This window comes from Centruroides sculpturatus, unplaced genomic scaffold, assembly GCF_000671375.1.
Source record: "Centruroides sculpturatus isolate CEXI.00-Female unplaced genomic scaffold, Cexi_2.0 scaffold251, whole genome shotgun sequence".
NCBI classification, from domain to species: domain Eukaryota; kingdom Metazoa; phylum Arthropoda; class Arachnida; order Scorpiones; family Buthidae; genus Centruroides; species Centruroides sculpturatus.
In genome coordinates, this window is record NW_019384351.1 from 764454 (window position 1) to 785154 (window position 20701).

Genomic DNA, 20701 nt, shown 5'->3' on the forward strand with positions numbered 1-20701 from the left:
GGATAATATTAATTTTAAAATGGAAAAAAAAGAATTTTTATAATTTATTTTTTAAACTTTTATAAAAGTTTAAAATATGATAAAGTTGTATGGAAAATATAATAAAAATTTAATAAAACTTATTGAAAAATGTTGAATATCCATTTGATAACCGAACTATTTTTAGCTGTAAATATGTAGAGTATTTTATTAAAATTTTAAAAATAGATAATTTATATTTAATAAAACAAAAATATATTTAAAAAAAATTCTTCATTAATCAACATTTAAATATTAATTAAATTAAATTAAATTAATGAAGTTACGTTCGATAGAAATTACATTTCCCTGATGTTCGGCTCCTCCTCTAAGCTCGTCTTCGTGCAGTGTAAACATCTATACAGGAGCAAACTGATGCTCGCCATTTTACTTAATTTAATACTTAATTTTTAAATGGTTTAAAGTATTAGAAACAAATATTTACAATATATTTCATAATATTGTCATTATTAGAGGAAGATTAATACTATTTGTATAGTTTAGCTATAGAAAAGTGATGAAGAAATTATTTCTGAGCAGTGAGATGAGTCAGATCATTTCATGTGTCAATAGAAAATACTTCTAAATTTCTTTCCGTGTTTAATACCACTTTATGTCAATATAAAGAAGATAATAACAAACACACGTCCATTAACGATGATAAATGGCATTAATTTTTAAGATTAAATATCGCTATTAGTATAAAAAAAGGACCATTTTTGATCCCAAAAAGCAGGGTAAATGACTTTAATTTTTATATATTTTTAAGTTTTAAACATTAAATTTTCATTTTGTTTATAGTTTCTTAAGAAAATATTGATCCTCATCGAGAAATTTATGAGAATTTATCAAAATTAAAACATATTTTTAAGTTTAAAATGATCAAATAAACCCTGGAGTAGAGCAAGGAGGGGATAGCTGGGACATTGTATTAACTCATAGTTAAGGATTTAGTTGCTGACGTTTGAAGCTTAATAACTCTATCCAAATCCAACATTGCCTTTAGGATATTTACTAAGCTTACAACTAGAAATGTGAACGTCCGGATAAGGTCACTGGGTCTCAAAACCGAACTTAATAAATCTGTTCGTCTGTCAGACACACTATTTTCTCGTTATCTTTATAAAGAAGTTTGTTATATAAGAGATTTGGAAAAAGTAATAAATTAGTCTGCAGATGGAACGACTTTATCAACGTGTTTTTTTCATTTAAAGTTCGTGATGCAATCCTAAATAATGGTGTTCTCTATTGTAATCGGATATAAAGTACGCTTTAAAATATAATTTATGAATATAATTCAAAGTTAAATGTATCAAAATGAAACATGTTCTCCATTTTGTTTCGTTTCGGTTAAATAAACCGATTTTATAATTCGTGAAACGGCTTGTTAAATTGTATCAATATATAATCGACTTAACAAGCTGTTTTATGCATTTAAAGTGATTTTATTTAATTGTAATGAAACAAAATGGTGAATTGTCGTTTCCTGTTTCGTTCCTGCGTAATTAACTAAAAACGAAACCTTTAATTTTATTCATAAATCGTATGGAAGTTTAAGAATTATTTTCCAGTCTACTATATAAAAATGAAACAGGAATCTTTTTGTTTTGTTTCATTACAATTAAATAAAACCACTTTAAATGCCTGAAACAGCTTCTTAAGCTGAATATATATTGAGAAAATTTAACCAGTTGTTTCATGCATTATAAAATTGGTTTACTTAACTGAAACAAAACAAAATGGAGGACTGTATCTTTCTGTTTCATTTGTTTACAGTTAAATGGGAAAAAATTTAAACATTCGATTCAATTTCTGAATAAAATTAAAGGTTTCTTCTCTAATTAATTATGCAGGAATGAAACAGGAAACTACGATCCATCATTTTGTTTCTTTATTTAAACTACTTTATGGAGCAGGAAACAGCTTAAGTTAGGTGTATTATATATACACCTAACTTATATATACACGGGATTACCTAACTTATATATACACGGGATTATATAACTTATATGTAGGCTATATATAAGTTAGGTGTATTATATATACACGGGATTATATATACATATATCGATATATAATCCCGAAACGGCTGAAATTTTGTTTCATTACGTTCCATTCCATGCGAAACATTGCATATTTAAATATGCATCTATCGAACGGTTGCCATCTTGAAACAAAGCAAGCATATGGAACAAAATTTTATACAATTCTAACAGTATATAAATAGGATAAAGTCGTGAAAATCTGGAACATTTATTCCTAATAGAATTGGAGATTAGACTCAATACAAACTGACAGGCATACAAATGAAAATAGACTAAAAAATGGCCTATAAATATATATATAGGCCTATATATATTTTTAAGTTTTAAACATTAAATTTTCATTTTGTTTATAGTTTCTTAAGAAAATATTGATCCTCATCGAGAAATTTATGAGAATTTATCAAAATTAAAACATATTTTTAAGTTTAAAATGATCAAATAAACCCTGGAGTAGAGCAAGGAGGGGATAGCTGGGACATTGTATTAACTCATAGTTAAGGATTTAGTTGCTGACGTTTGAAGCTTAATAACTCTATCCAAATCCAACATTGCCTTTAGGATATTTACTAAGCTTACAACTAGAAATGTGAACGTCCGGATAAGGTCACTGGGTCTCAAAACCGAACTTAATAAATCTGTTCGTCTGTCAGACACACTATTTTCTCGTTATCTTTATAAAGAAGTTTGTTATATAAGAGATTTGGAAAAAGTAATAAATTAGTCTGCAGATGGAACGACTTTATCAACGTGTTTTTTTCATTTAAAGTTCGTGATGCAATCCTAAATAATGGTGTTCTCTATTGTAATCGGATATAAAGTACGCTTTAAAATATAATTTATGAATATAATTCAAAGTTAAATGTATCAAAATGAAACATGTTCTCCATTTTGTTTCGTTTCGGTTAAATAAACCGATTTTATAATTCGTGAAACGGCTTGTTAAATTGTATCAATATATAATCGACTTAACAAGCTGTTTTATGCATTTAAAGTGATTTTATTTAATTGTAATGAAACAAAATGGTGAATTGTCGTTTCCTGTTTCGTTCCTGCGTAATTAACTAAAAACGAAACCTTTAATTTTATTCATAAATCGTATGGAAGTTTAAGAATTATTTTCCAGTCTACTATATAAAAATGAAACAGGAATCTTTTTGTTTTGTTTCATTACAATTAAATAAAACCACTTTAAATGCCTGAAACAGCTTCTTAAGCTGAATATATATTGAGAAAATTTAACCAGTTGTTTCATGCATTATAAAATTGGTTTACTTAACTGAAACAAAACAAAATGGAGGACTGTATCTTTCTGTTTCATTTGTTTACAGTTAAATGGGAAAAAATTTAAACATTCGATTCAATTTCTGAATAAAATTAAAGGTTTCTTCTCTAATTAATTATGCAGGAATGAAACAGGAAACTACGATCCATCATTTTGTTTCTTTATTTAAACTACTTTATGGAGCAGGAAACAGCTTAAGTTAGGTGTATTATATATACACCTAACTTATATATACACGGGATTATATAACTTATATGTAGGCTATATATAAGTTAGGTGTATTATATATACACGGGATTATATATACATATATCGATATATAATCCCGAAACGGCTGAAATTTTGTTTCATTACGTTCCATTCCATGCGAAACATTGCATATTTAAATATGCATCTATCGAACGGTTGCCATCTTGAAACAAAGCAAGCATATGGAACAAAATTTTATACAATTCTAACAGTATATAAATAGGATAAAGTCGTGAAAATCTGGAACATTTATTCCTAATAGAATTGGAGATTAGACTCAATACAAACTGACAGGCATACAAATGAAAATAGACTAAAAAATGGCCTATAAATATATATATAGGCCTATATATATTTTTAGAAATCAACACAAAAAATTAATTTTAAAGTAAAAAAATTGGGCAAATATTTAATACTCCAGTGATTAAACTGCGTTTTTCTTGCACATCATCTGGATAGAAAGCATCCCCATCCGCATCTTTTAACGGCCAACACGTNACTTTATATTATTGTTATATGAAATTTTATTAATAAAACTTTAAAAATATAAACATGTTTAAGGAATTGGACAGGCAATATTAAAGGAAATTTAGCTTAAAGGAGGAGAAGTCGCAGCATCGTCTGCAGGGAAGAGGGACGTGTCGTTGACGTTTAACACGTGAATAAATAAGTAAAAATCTTTTAAATAAACTGGGAAAATATTATTTTGGATGTAGAAATTCTTAAATAATAATATTTACTCCTGTAAAAGTGACATTGAACTTATGGAAAGTGAATATTTTCATTAAAATATTTACAAGAAGCAGTCCGAACACTTCGAAGTAGCGAGCGAATTAGCAGGAAAAAATAAGTAAATTTGCTTTAAAAAATGGCTTGATTATTATAATTTAACTAATTTTAATTTAATTAAACACATTAAAATCAGTTAATTAAATATTTTTAATTAAGTAATCCGATCGACTCGTTTAGTGTGTTATAAAATGCATTTGAAAGTGAAGTCGTGAGATGTTCGTCTTCATCTTTTCGTAAATACGTCTGTCTGTCTGTCTGCCAGATAAATTAGAGTTTAATCTATTTAAGGATCTCTTAATAGTGTTTACGATTAGCGAAATGCAATTTTATTTCCATATCTTGACGAATCGATAAGGAATGGAATGTAAATATAATCATTAATCTAGACACAAGGAGCCTCCCAGTAGTCGAGGGAAAAGATTAAGAAAGATGATAACAAATTTATATTAAAAAATGATGATGACAGAAGACGAATTGTATAATGGATGAGGAAGAAGAGAACGATAAAGAGTAATGATAACAAGAGCAAGGACAATAACGAGGTGAAGAGAAGGTAAATTATTATTCTTTATCTTTCTCTTCATCTTGTTGTTGTCCTTGTTCTTATTAATCTTCTTCATGATCCCTTTCCTGCTCTTCTTTATCTTTTTGTATTCTTGTAATCATTAGTGTTTATTCATCTTATTGTTAGCCTTCTTATTATCATCATCCTTTATTTTCCTCATTATCATAAAAACAAGGACAAGATGAAGAGGAGAAAATGACAATAAGGAAGATAAAGAATAATGATTACAAGAACACAAGAACATGAAGAGCAGAAAGAGGATGATGAGCAGATAAAAAATAATAAGAACAAGAACGACGACAATACGAAGATGAGGATGATAAACAAGATGAATGTAGTAAAATAGATTTAAAAAAGATTATATATGACGATGTGGAGAAGATGATTATGATCGTAAACAAGATGGGGCTGATTATGGAGCAGATGAAGAATGATGATGATTAAGAAAAATGATAAAAGCTGCAAAATGAAGAAGCTCGAATATATAACAAAACTCTTTTATATAAAAAAAATTTTATAATTAAAAAAACAGAAAAAAATTCATCTAAAAAATAAAATATTTTAAGACAGAAAATCCTTAAATTGAAAAAAATTCAATTTATTTCTCTCAATTTCTCCTCGAGGGCGCCACTTATTAAAGTGTATACGGTACATTTCGAACGCGTTCGACAACCGATAATGCCTATTGTTACGTCGACGTTTACGTGTATTTTGACGTTTTTTAAAACGTCCAATTACAGAATGCTATAATTAATCGAAACGTAAATGATCATTTGTGCAATGCACGCGATCAGTTTATGAGGGGATGCAGAAATTAGTAAGCTACAGTTATAATAGGTAGAAGGATTTTAAAAATAAAACACTGTATTTAAATACTTTACAATTTTTGCGATCTTCATCCTCTTTGTGACACGAATCGATCCGTGTTGTAGTACTTAATTTCTCATTATTCAACCTTGTAGTTGTTCTCCTGATTGCTTTTTTTCGTGTTGCTTCCCAACTGAAAGGGGGATGCAAAGGGGATGTGTGTCAAATTGATCTATTGATCAATTTGAAACATAAAAATTTCCTTTTCTTTGAAATATTAGTATGTCTCGAAGAGCTGCAATCTGGTGTTTCAACATATGTTGATGATTTCGTAGAGACACTGCTTCAAGAGACCATTATTGACCTACTACACCATTCACAAAAAAGTAACGTATCCACTACTGCACAATTCGACGTACAGCTATGTGAATGATTGCAGTTGTGGTCCCATTTTACGCCGGGTAATGCCACTAGGGTGTCTTAAAATCGTTACTCCGATAGTCTATAAGAAGGGTCGCAGAGGCTCGCTACTTTCAGAATTTTCAATGTTGCCTGTTGTTTGGAGGTCTTGGAACTCCAGTCATACCTATACAATGCAGTCAAAAACATTAGGCACAGCTGATGGAGTTTGGCAACAGCCGCATGGCCGTTCTGGCATGATTTTTCGGGCGTGGATACGTCATGACACAGGCTATCTCGTATGACATCTCTATAAGTGTACTCTTTAATCCTGAGCCCTCGCGTGTTCTTTCGTGGACGGCTATAAACAGCCATTTTGCAGCACGTCATTGCCACATATAGCTAGAGTTTCCCAGGAATGTCTCCGACACGTTGTCACAAACTTCTTTGGCCTGCCCTGTGTACAAATTTGTCACTCATTGAGCACTTGTGGGACCGGATGGGACAACCGGCACCGGCTTAGGCCACCTATGAGTGAGGAATCTGGACTGGCATCTGTTGCTCGTATGGGCAACATATGCCACTCCAGATTTCTCACACTCGTAGATGCCAGATGCAGTTCCGACTGTATCCAAGAAAAAGGAGGTCCTAAAGGCACTAATGTTTCCTTTGAATTGTACTCTTGTTCCATAAGAAGCTATTCCTTTGTAATGATATTGCAATCACTTATTACTGTCCTCGTTATGTTCACACTAATAAAGTTTCATTGTAACTTCTCTTTGGAGGTCACGCCGTATATTAACCAGAGACTAAATTACTACCTACAAACCTTACAAAAATTGTTCAACGCGTTGCTTTAAACATATATAAGGTGGCCCAAAAGTCCGTTAACCGCTCTAAATGCTAAACCGTTGTTAAATATGCGATTTTTGGACCACCCCGTACAATAAAAAAGTTCTATTCTTTGGTTTAATTAATTAATTATTATTATTTTTTAATTATAAAATACAGTAAAACCTGCGTAAACTGGAATCCCACGGTACGGAATATTTTTTTCCGGTTTAGGCAGGTTTTACTGTATGTCGTATTATAATTTATCTTGTGCTTAAATAAGAAAATATTTATAGAGACTTACAGTAATATATACCTTCATTAAAATTAATTTCCATTCTAAAAACACGCAATTAAAAATAAAATAAATTTTTTTTTATAAACAGTTTAAAAAATAAAAATTTTATAAACGGGATTTCTACGTCATTATCTACGATTTTCTGGAAAAATATCAAAAAAATAAAAATAAAAATAAAATAAAAAAATAAAAAATACAGCTAAATTTCCATCTTTGCAAGACGTTATCTAATTTAAAATTATATAATATCCGGATAATTATCAAATGTGCAGTATCAAATTAACTAAGAGATTGTTAAATTGAATATTCCCAGAGTCATCCCCTTCTCCCTCCTCTCCGTTTAATTCCACTTATTTTACTCAAATAACACGAGAAATTTAACATTAAAATCGCCTTAAAAAATGTAAAAAAATACAATTTTCCCCCTGTATATAATTAGAGTATTTCCGTGTTTTTTTGTATTGTAAAAATATAATAAAAAAAATGGAGAAAAATCTAAAATAATTGCTCAGCTTCGAACGTTTATTCTTTATTTTTTTTTATGAAATAAGACTTAAGACGAATCTGGATAATTAGTAGAGACTTTAGCATTATTCTAAAGGTCAAGAATTTAATCTGGATTACCAAAATCTATACTAACGAACACCACCGAGTCCAAGATTTTAAATGATTTTCAAGAGAATGAGCTGCGTTCGAGCAAAAATTAGGTTATTTTATGGATTTTTCCATCAAAAAACTCTACTTTTATTATTTTCAGAGTGCTTTTGCGTCACACTAAAGCGCCGAACTTCTTCCATGCGGCAAATTTACTTACGATTTTTTTTAACGGAAGCTAAGAACATTAAAATCTTATGTATATGCCTCGTAATACGTTTTAGAATATTAAAATCTAATTTAAATGAATAGTTTTTCTAATCGCTTGGAATGGGAAAGCGTTAAATATCGAACCAATCACAGCGCTAGATTTGAATTTTTAAATTTCGAACCGTGATTGGCTGTCAATTAAATTTTTTGAAAAAACGGCTTATTTGATGTATTTAAACAAGACTTAATTAATTTCTTCTTTTAAAAAAGGAGAGATAATATAAATATTTCGTATTTTAATTAAAAATTACATTTAAATGAGTGACATTTAATCGACTTAAATGGAATATTGTTTAATAATTTAGATCTACGCCATGTTTTTTTTAATGGTGGATTATCGATTGATTGTGGAAATGATGATGATATGCATGCTTCCAGCAGCCAGACAGACAGACTGGCAAATATAAACTGTTTATTGCTTTCAACCTTAAATACCTGTTTACTTTTTAAATAGATATTTTATAACGAAAAATGACATAAATGTAAATATTAAGTAGATTTAAATGCATAAAAATAAATATTCTTTTTATAAATATAGTTTTTTCTAAAATAAAATCTTTAAAAATGATTCATATAAGCGCCATCTGTTGAGAGATTTTATAAATAAAATTTTAAAAATCAAAAATAATAATTTTAAAACAATTATAACCTTAATTTTAAAATATATTAAATTATAATTATATTCTAAATCATAAAATAATTTAAATTTGTAATTTATATCATAAAAATAACTAAAATATAATTTTAAGAAGCTGGACCAATTATCGCACGTGATTTAAAAATTTAAATCTCGTGCGATGATTGGTTCGCTTAATTTAAAACTGTAGTCGTGATTGGCTATTAAAAAAATCCATTTATAATCAATAAAATTTATATCAAATTGTAGAGGAAATAATTATAATATGGTGCATTTTTATAAATTAATAACATAGATGAATATTTTTTTTTAAATTAATATGGTTATGGCATTCTTCTGAGGCATTCTAGACAATAAGGAGCACGACACAGTACCAAGATAGCAATCTAAAAGGTCAAAAATTTTATGATTTGCCAGCTTATTTCATTACCGTTCTACACTTTTGGGGGGGGTAAATTACTTATCAAAGCTTTAAGGAAAAACCGAACGTTTGAAAGCCTTTCTAAGTACTCTTTTTTAAAAGTAAACAAGTAAAGTAAAAGCAAATAATTCAAATCAAAACTTAAGACCAAAGGTTACATTAAAAAGTCTTAAATCTTTGAAAAAAGTTTAATGGTTCCTAACAGATTTTTACGCTTTTAAATCTTTAACACAATTGATACACGTCAGATTTAATGTCGATGCTTTAAGTTACGAAGTCATTTCAAATTATTTCTTGTAAAAATAATTGAAAAAAAATGTATTAAAGGAAGAGGAGCTAGATACTCTTGATGACTGTTACTGTGCCATTCTTGGTTATTTGTATTGCTATATTGTTTATTCTGTGCTATTCAATATCCTTACGCTCCATCGAGGAACGGGACAGTGGGCGTAATGTCCATACAAACTACTGATGTAAAGTAGAAGAAAATAATTAGGACGTCACCCACATCACATTTCCTCAAATCAAACTGAGTCCTTTTTTTCCGTTCAAGAATTGAAAGTATTTTAAAATATCCACCAGCAATCTGGGGTTCTCCAAGAGTCATACCTGGATGTAAAAACTGACAGATCAATATAATATAATATATATAAAACTCAAAAATTGAATGAGACGTTGCATTATTCCCTATTATGAAAATTTATAGGCATTGATCACATTTGGCATTGCATAAGCAAGAATTCCAGTTCATCCCGCTTATTGAATTTTTAGAAATGAATACTCCGAGTCCTTTAATGCCTATAAAATGCATTGAAAACAATTCTTAATAAAAATTATTTTAATTTTTTTAATGTAAAATATTATTTTTTCATATGAAAATTCCAGATTTTACTGAACAGTCACAACTCCTGCAGACATGACCACGAGACAATATAAATTCTTATACTGTAAGAAGATTCGGTTATTCTTTTTAATACATTTTTATTAACTTGAAAGATATCGATTTTAAATTTAAATAATGTAAAATTTCTATTTATTTCTATATAAATTTTTAAACTAGAAGAGAATCTACATTAAAATGCATTATTTGATAAGAGACAATACCGATATGAAATTTTTAATGTCGAAACTGAATGACTCCGAAAGGAAATTTAATCTGGATGATGTAGGTGGTGTATGTCTTACTTTGGAATCTTAAATCAAGCAGATGGTTAACACCCACCCTCGTATACAGTATATATCTGTCTGTATATGTACAGTACAGTAACAATAAAAGTCATTCAATATACTGAATAAATATCACTTTGCACGGCAAACTATAATTATAAATTCAGTTGACTAATGCTATTTAATCCTCTTATTAGTTGTGCGAACATAATTCGGAATTATTTATTTAAAACGTTTACATTTTTACACGTTTCATGAAGATTTTCTGATAAATTTAATATAACTCGCTCCAAGATTTTGTCTATAAGTCTCATATACTTTGAATAGAGTTATGACATTTATATCTGTCTATCACGCTTTAATTTTTCGAGAATAATTACGATAAAAACCGCAAGATTGAGGATTTTTTTTCAAGAAAATACATCGAAACATATGCGAGCCGCCATTTTGTTTCAAAAATGGCGGCTAATATACCTTCAAATGCCTGGCTTCTAAAATTGATATAAGCCGCCATTTTGCTTTGACTTAAGATACTAATTTAAAAAGTTTATTATGTAATATTTTAAAATTACGATAAAAATAATGTGTCATATGAAAAGTGGCGTCACGTATAACGAATATTACGATGCGAGTTAAAAGGGAAACCGTATACTATATAAAAATGAAAGGAAATAATGAATTTACTTTCATTTTTATATAAATGTCCTATAGTTTATTAAGTGAAGGTTTATTATGTAAGCTAATCTTAAAAATCCAGCAACGAGTTGCTTAATTTTCCCTGTAACGTTTAAAACTGTGTGTGGCGCAATCTGTTATAATATTTTAAAAGTTTTTTTAATATAATTAATTAATATAAAATGGCAAAAAGCTTAATTTTGAGAGTATGGGTGAACAAAATTATGCAAATATCCATACATACAGAAAACTCTGAAATCTTTTTAAGGAAAGATGGCCGCTGATTAGAGGTGGCCTTTGTTAACAGTTGGACTGTGTATCGTATAGTTTTAATTCTTCCCCTTTTAAGCGCATTATTATCGCATTTATTTACAAAATGCTCGTCTCTTTACTATAAAAAAATTTCATAAATAACTGTAAATGTTTTATTTATATTACATATATAAAGTGTTATCGCTGTTTTTTTTATTACAAATGGCACACCCAAGAGATGGTATATACCAAAGCGATTTAAATGTGTCTTCGTTCACGGACGAAGGATGTTTCGAATTTATCAAAAATCCCATCACCCCTATATTTATTCATTTGAAAGAAAACGTTCTGTCAACATTCGAAAAGAGATTCTTTCATCCTCATCCGTTTCCATGACAACCGGATGATGATGCAATAAAGAATCTAAACGACACAGTTGATAATTAGTAGTCAAGAATTTCCCTATGTAAATATATTTTAAAAATTACCAGAAATGACAAGGAAAATGATGTTAGAATGTTTACATTTAGAGTACAGTACATGAGGGAGTGATGTACAGTACAGTACAGTATTGAAGTTAGCAATAAAATATCTTCGGCTGACAGCCGGCATTTACATTATACAGCAAAGGGTATATTGCTGTTGTTTGAGACAGAAGACACTTTAAAATTCATCTAAATTTATATTTTTATTGGTTATGGAACAACTGGCACATATCTAAACTTTTTCTAACGTTTATTGTCTTACTAGCAGATGCTCGGGCAAGTAAGCTAATTCGATGATTAAAATATTTATTAATTTCCAAAATGTATACTTTATGTGTCACTATTTACTTTCCTTCTTTATTATTTACGCTTTATACTGACTAAAACTAACTCTCTCCTCCTTTTCTCTCGGAGAGTTGAATTTCAAAAAATCCCTTCTTAATGTGTATTTCGTGGCATACCCTACTAAAACGCAGTCAAAACCGCATTTAAAATAGTATATTAGAAGTGGAGTTCTTCGGAATAATCATTAACTCTCTCCCCCGTGGATGGGGGGAATTTTAAAATTAGAAAAAACGGTCATTTTAATTTCACGAAATGACATATTATTGCTCGAATGAGAAAATATTTGTGGGAAATCATCTAAAAAAATTTTTTTTATTAATAATTGATGTGTTGGCATTTACCCGAACTTATAATAGTAACAAATGAGAGATATCGACAACAAAATAAAATAAAATTTATAGAAAAATCTCCATTTAAATATTAAAAAATAATAATAAATAAATTTATATCTCTGCAAGCGATTACTTTAAAAATATTTTAAAAATAATAATTCTAAAAAAAATCTTTAAAATATATTATCAAATTTTCAAGAAGAATAAATAGGATAATTCGAAAATTTATACATTAAGTTTAGAAAAAAAAAGAAACAAAGAATGAAAGGAAACAATCAACATCGATCGTATCTTTATTTAAATAGAGAACACCTTATAAAAATGCAAATTACCTTGATAAATGATATATACCAATAGAAAATCAAGTAAATTATAAGTTATAAAAGATTAAAAATATATAAAAAAGTTATTAAATTTAGAAACTAATTCACCTTCCTTTCCTTTTATATACATACGAATGTATGAGGTATATAATTCACGCTACAATAAATGTATTGTTTTATGAATGGAGTAGTTTCGGGCTATTAAAGTTTACGTCCGTGAAAGTATGTATAACCCTTTAAAAAGTAGAAATATATATATAAAAAAGAAGGGAAATAGTTCTTCGTACTTGACCCTTTTCGCGTGTATTTTTGTAGGTGTATAGTATCTCGCTCGCTTAGGAAAGTGTGTCAAGTTGTTTTTGATCCACGAAAATTGATCATTCTTAACAACTAGAGTAATAAACCCACTTAAAAATAATTAGACACCTTTTTTTTCTTCCTTTTTATGCATACAGGATCAATTAGGATATCTCAAAATGGATTCCAAGAGTTATATCGTTACAGGACTTATAATCAAGCAAGTAATCCTTTCTATATTCTCTCTCCTCTTCCATCTTTGTTTACAGAGTAAATGGAAAACGATATCCGAACCATCGCACCAAATAAATAAATAAATAAATAATAAGAAAAAATATATATCATACCAAACGAGTAAATGCGAGCGAGTACAGATTCCGAAGGTTAAAAGTTAAAGGTTAAAATAAATGCCGATTCTAGAATATTATACAACCCTCATCAATTATGCGTAATATAAAATTACACACTTAAATAAATTACTTTTTTTAAAATTATTAATTTATTTACGAAATTATTTCGACTTCGAAATTTTTTGGTTCGTCATTTTTCTGACAATTTGTTCGATTTTTATTATTAATAAGTGACGCAATAGACGAGAACCAATCGGATGCTTTTTGATTTTTTTCATCGGCCAATAAGAGTCAATAATTCGAATTTTTGAAATTTGAATTAACGATTCTAGAATTTTTCGAGTTAAAAAATTCTAAATATGTTTTAGAATCGTTCGAAGTGAAATTAATCGATTTTTATCGAATATTTATAGACTTTTACGCTTGTTTTTTACAATTTTATTTGTGTTCTGTATTTAATTCTAAAGGTGTACTGTACATTAATATGGCATTCATTAACGTTCCGGTATCTTTCGTCATCGATTATATTAACCAATAAGCAATTTATTGACATCACTTTAAATCGGTTACCTATAGCGACACGCTAATGACGTCACATATTAGGCGCCTTTATGGTGTTACTATAGCAATTTTTAATGATTCAAATTATAAAAATTCGAGTTTCTAAATTAAATAAATGTTTTTACGAAGATGGGAATTGGAATATGGTATGTGTTATCCACGTGTACAATTTTAACAAAGGGCTGGATGAATAGCTAAACGGAACGTGTCAAAATATCCAACTAGAGAATTAAATGTGCATAAGAAAGCTTTGAAAGTTTGTGATAAAATATAAAATGTTTGTGATTTAAATTGTGTATTTTTCTAAGAATTTATACAGCTTTTGTGTACACACACGCACTGTACGCGAGGCACAGATACAAGAAGTAGAGTCATAAGTTATATGAGGCACAATTACACGTGTAAAACATAAATTACACCTGTAAGAGAGACAACTATAAGAGGCACAAAATACATCGAATGATTGTGCCTCATATGTGCTTATTCCTTGTACAGTCGACCCCCCTATAATACTGTTGATAATTCCGTTTTATATGAATTTCATGTTGTATGAATCACTTAGATTTTACAAATACGTGTGCCGAGCTGTGAACGGCTCACGTATTTGTAAAATTTAAGTGACTCGTACAACATGGAATTCTTATAAAATGGAATTATCAACAGTGTTATAGAGTGGTCGACTGTATAGTTGTCTCTTGCAAGTAATCACACATTTACTGTTACACGTATGTGACACAATCACAAATGTGACAATCATAAGAGGCACAATCACACGTTTCATAAACGTAAGAGGCAGAAAGACACGTTAAAGACACAAAGGTAAGTTTTAAGTGGCAAAAGTAAAGCACACTCGGACAATTGTGCCTCATACGTGCTTCTGTCTCGTATAGTAGTAGCAATGACACTTGTGCCTCACAAGCACACGCTTGACAACCTCGAGACACAAGCACGCGCTTAAGGGACTGAAATATACGCGGACAAAAAGTCGAAGTAGAGGAGGAAGGAACAAAATGTCAAAAAGAATGGGGGGAAAAGTACAATGAAACTATTAAAGGAGAGAAAAGAGAAACGACACTTTATTCGCGCGTATTAATTCGTTGCAGTAGAGAAAAATCACCAAGGCAACTAACACACAATCGATTTGACTATTATGAATAAATATACTGCGCAAATGCCAAGCTTAAGTAGCATTTTCACCTTTATTACGGGGTGTGATAAACACGCGCTAAGTGATATACGCATCGGTCTCCGTCTACGTCACGTGTTTATCGACGTCACACGCACAAAATAATAATAATAATAGTAGCCGTTGTATTAATCGCCCTCCCCTCTATTATTCGTCCGCAGTGATATTTGACTGATATATTTTCTCTCCGACAGTGTTTAAGTGTTCTAAACTGCTTTATTACGTGCATAAATAACACTACAGCAGTGTGTTTGTGTGTGCCATGTAAAAATGATATATCTGTGCGTTAATATTCTAAAAAATTATTTTAAAGGAAATTTTTCGTTTTGGGGCTAAAATTTGGGCATTTTCCAGCTGAAATTTGGCTTAATTTAATGGCTTTTTTTCGGCTAAAATTTGGCTTGCTGTAGACGTTAAAATTTGGTTAAAATTTAAGAATTTTTTACGTGAAATTTGGATAAAATTTAGGGATTTTTACGTGAAATTCGAATAAAATTTAGTCGAGTTTTTCAGTGGAATTTCAGTAAAAATTTTTACACAATCGTCAAAATATAAAAAGAGGAAGTGTAATCAAAAGTATAAAAAAGATATAATTACAATTAGGACAGTCAAAAGAAATGAGAAATGAAATGAAAACGGAGGATATAATTAGAAAAATAAAAATTTTCTTTTGAGTATTGAAGAGACATTGTTATAAATAAGACAAACGTCAGACATGACACTATATAAGAGACATAACTATGCGTATGAGGCATACCTGTACGTACATGAAGCTTAATTGTACGTGTACCAGCCATACTGATTATACACGAGGCATAATTATACATAAATAACGTACAATACAGTACACGAGAGCAATTATGCGAAGCGTGAAGCACAAACTACACTTGTATGAAACACCAAGTATATATGTATGAGGTACCGTATAGTTTATACAGTGTACGAGGCACAAACTACACGTGAACGAGACACAAACTATACATGTACGAGACTCAACTACATACGTACGAAGCGTAACTATAAGCACACGAGGCATAACTACAAGTATATGGGCCCAACTATAGGTATAAGAGGCCAAATTTCACACGTACGAGGAATAACTACGGATGCAACATCCCAAAATTGTAAATTTAGCAAGCATTAAAGCAAAATAAATCAAATACACCCGCCATTATACGTGTAAAACGAAAAGACTAAAGGTCTTACTGAAAAAATGAAACGGTAGCTTCGATTTTAAAACTTAAAAAAAAAGAATTAAAGATACTTTTTTAAACTTTTAAACTGTGCTCGTGTCTCATTTTTACTAGAAAATGCTAGGAATAAAATTAAAACTGCGTAAGTAATTAATTTTAACTTTTGTTGATGCTTTTACGTCAATACACAGGATACATTAAGATAAAATAAAGTTAAATTCGAATAATTTCGACAGAAGCACGAGGGATTTCCAGCAAAATCAGTATTACAAATGCTCGAAATTTAGCAAAAATGAGCAAAATTTTTCCTTTAAACATTAAACATTCGTTTAAAATGGGTCGTGAAGGTACAACAATCTGTAAAGGGAAGAATAATTTGTGTTTTAAATGTAAAAATTCTGTAGTTATAAAGAAAACCAAGTTTAAAACGTTCAAAATTTTGTAAAAATGAAAAAAATTTCGCCTTTAAACTCTAAAAATTGGCAAAATTTGAGTTAAAAGCTTAAAAAAAATCAGTAAAATTGCGCTTTTGAACACTAAATAATTTTTTAAATTGACAGAATTTGAATTACGAACGTTCGAAATCCAGTAAAATCGAGCAAAATCTGACTCGTAAAGAATAAAAAAGCCGAATCTCAGAGCAAAAAGAAAGAAAGAAAGAAAACTCCTCACAGAAAACAATATCCCGAGACATTTTGGAATTTCGACGTGACCTAAATCAGAGAAAACTACACATTACATCATAATCGAATGAACAATATAACAATAAACTACACTCGAAACACACAATATAAAATGCGTATTGTTACGTATAAAATTGCACGTGGGGACGAATTTTATTTAACTATACAACGGATATAAACACTAAGAGATGGGCGAGTCACGTGGCCTTTTGGGGCCCGTTTCCGGTGTCCACACCCCCCTAGAAGACTTAGTATTTGGCTTACCTGTTAGCCTATGTTCTCGCACTTTCTTCCACCACCTTTCGGCTCTACCCAATGGGCAACCGCGATATTTATTACCAGATATACGTTCGCTGAAACTTCTGATGAATCTCCTATTCATAAAGGCGTTGACGGCATCACTCATCCAGGATACGGAAGATCGGGGGGAGCTATCATCCTCCTCGTCAACATACATCATCATGGATGATGTTTACCACGCGCGCGACGAAGTAACGCGACTCCCTAACCAGAACACCAGCCGGTATGCTGTCACAGAACGTAGTATTGGCTTCGCCCAATCGGGTTTTGTGCGTATAAACACGTGATCGCGACCAACCTTGGCCGTCAAACCCCGTTAAGTGCGATAACTGTGCTGGGGGTTTGATCGTTCGCCGAGTCACGTGGGGTGATGACGTATGATTACGGTGCCGTGCCCCATTTTCCCGCGATATTTGAGAGGGTGGACTCGAGCTACGTCACTCGATACGGTGTTCTGGACGGAAGCGATTTCCCCGTGTTTCTACGCGTTGTGAATAGTTAAAATGTTCTTTTTTAAAGCGAATTTTGTATAAATTTCCCTAATCGTTAACTCTCTTAAGGTTTCTGCACGAAGTTTATCGTTAAAGATGCATTTTAGGTGGGGAAATAACCTCGAAAATCCCTACTTAACCGGTGATGTAGCGAGTTATACTACTTATAAACTTACTATAAAGGAAATTCAAGTTTTGAGGGAGATTTGGGGTAGGAAAGTACGCGTAGAAGATGAAGAATCGTCTTGTTTCTAGGAAATCGTCTTGAATGAGGAATGATAATGATGAAGATGCTCCTGTGCTAAAAAAGGTTTCTGATTCTCGTTTTATGGATTAAATAAGGTAATTTAGGTTCAAAAATATGAATTTTAAAGTATTTAAATGATCTAATTTCCCTATCTTTTGCATGGAAAACGTGGAGGAAAGATGAGGAATGATGATGATGATGATGATGCTCCTATGCTAGAAAAGTTTCTGATTCTCGTTTTTTGGATTAAATATCGTAATTTAGAGCCGAAAACAGAGATTTTAAAGAAAATAAAAGCATTTAAATCGTCGAATTTCCCTATTTTTTGCGAGGAAACGGTGGAAAAATTTCATCCAACCGAGCGTGAAGATCGTTGTTCTAGCTTTTTTTACAAAGAAATTTTGATTTTTTAAAGGAAATTTAATGTTTAAAGCGTAGAAAAAGTCATTAGAACAAATACATTTGTAAATTTATCCCCATAAAATGACATAGAAAGGATACGTCCAAAGCCATTGAAGGATTAAATGCAACTTAAAATTGTGTATGAAAGATTCATTGAATGAACTTTTAAACGTTGTTACGAAGGAAAGATAATAAAAAATATATAAAATTTATTTTATATAGATCACGTACTTTCCATTGTTAGAAGTGGGTAGGGTACTTACAAGAGAGGAGAAAGAATTGAAAGCATAAGATAAACATTTTTGATAAATAATCTTTGATATTCGTTAGAAACAAAAGGCTTTTTCTTCTTATTTCTTATTTTATCTTCATCCGGAATTATTTTTCCTTCTTCCGGAAGCAAAATATCATCCATTATAACGAATTGATGCGGATGAATAGTGATACCTTCTTCGTAGAAGGCATGAGGATGATGCCAATTTTCGTGCATTTAACGTCTTATTGGTAATAAAATGGAGATTTTTTTAATCTTTTTCTCTATTTTCCTATCTCTAGAAGTAGAATATCATCCATTAAAACGAATTGATTCGGCTGAAAAGTGATACCCTCTTCGTATAAAGGAGTGATAATAATGCCATATTTTGTGCATTTTAATCAGATTCTTTAATGTTTCTTCGGGAATAAGATAAAGATTTTTATGTTTTCCCCTATTTTTCTACCTATAAAAGCAAAATATCATCCATTAAAACGAATTAATACAGCAGAAAATCGACATCATCATTATATAAAGAGACGAAAATAATGCAATTTTTACTGAATTTTAAAAGATTTTACTTCATTTTTTTAATGGTTTATAAGGAATTATAAGGAAATGGAATATAAGGAATTAAATGAGATTTTTTAAACTTTTTCCCTATTTTTCCCTACATGCAGAAGCAAAACATCGTCCTTTATAATGAATCGATGTGTCGAAGAATGTCCTCTTCTTCACACAAACAAACGAAGAAACTATCATTTTCAGTATATTTAAATGAATTTTATTTAATTATTTAACATATTTTTTTCCAATTTTTTCCCTATTTTCGATGACGTAAATCAATTGTGACTAGCATCCAACCAGCTTTTTCTAACTGTATTACAAAGATGAAGTGATAAATTCCATCTTTGCACTTTAATCGAATTTCTGAGGATTTTTCTATATATATAAAAAAAACACTCCAGAATCCATTTTTTTCGTGTAAAATAAGGAAAAAAGACCTCAAAAATCTAATTTTGTTATTTTTTTATGTATAGATTTAACAGGAATTTAATACGAAAATTCTTTTGTGTTGTTGTTCCAAGTACCTGGAGGCAATCATACATCCATACACAATCGTGTCACGTATTGATTTTACCAATCTCCTTACCCTCCAAGTGCACATGCACTTCAAAAAAAATGCACATATAGCTTCATTTTGTTCCTCTTTATCCACATGTTTTCTTATTTTTAGCATAGGAGAATCCATATTAATAACACGGAAACCTCTGCCCCGGTTACATCGATGGAATCTTTGAAATGAGGTGCATGTTATTCTCCGATTAATTTGTAAATAAATCCAGTAATCACTAGAAAATTGTATACGCATGTTTGTAGATGCTACAGGAAATTATTACTTAGCAAAGTGTTATTTTCTTCCAGACGAAAACATCGTTAATTGCTTCCTTAATTAGCAGATGAGCAATGGATTCTCCAGCGTAATCGACTTTTCTACACCATTTTAGCGCCGATTACCCCCATTTTATGCTCTAATTTTCTTGCGGGCAGCTTTAGCAACACGTCAACTTTAACCTTTGACACTTAAAGCATCATAAAGTACATATTTTTTGCAGTAGAAGGACTTAAGTACACCCTATTCCACCTTAACTCTATCTATACGTTCTTCAACTTCATCCAGTCCTACAACGGATTTTTCATAATAAAAACTGTATAAAATTATAAAAATACGTCTTATAAACCTTCAAACGCGTGTAAATATATAAAAATTCTATTAATATTTAAGAATTTTAATAAATAAGTTTAATTTTTTAAAATTGGCTTCACTGCTAAGCTTTTCTTAATGAGAGAAGCTCGACGGCGAAGCCAACTTTACAGTGGTTTAGCGTATGAATTTCTTTATTTTCTTTTTAAATTTTTTAAACTTTTTTTATAAAAATATTTTAAATTT

General features: G+C 30.3%; 1 protein-coding gene across 2 annotated transcripts in view; it reads right to left on the reverse strand.

Moving 5' to 3' along the window:
- Positions 1-20701, reverse strand: part of LOC111637916 (rho GTPase-activating protein 7-like) — a 40077-nt gene that overhangs the window by 15964 nt on the left and 3412 nt on the right. Inside the window, exon 1 of one of the 2 annotated variants that reach the window (XM_023383526.1) lies at positions 17322-20601. The exons of the other annotated variant lie outside the window; for it this stretch is intronic. Coding sequence (XP_023239294.1) covers positions 17322-17520 — 199 coding nt within the window. The 5' untranslated portion in view covers positions 17521-20601. Of the gene's footprint in view, positions 1-17321; positions 20602-20701 lie in introns of those variants that run through there. 2 annotated transcript variants of the gene reach the window in all.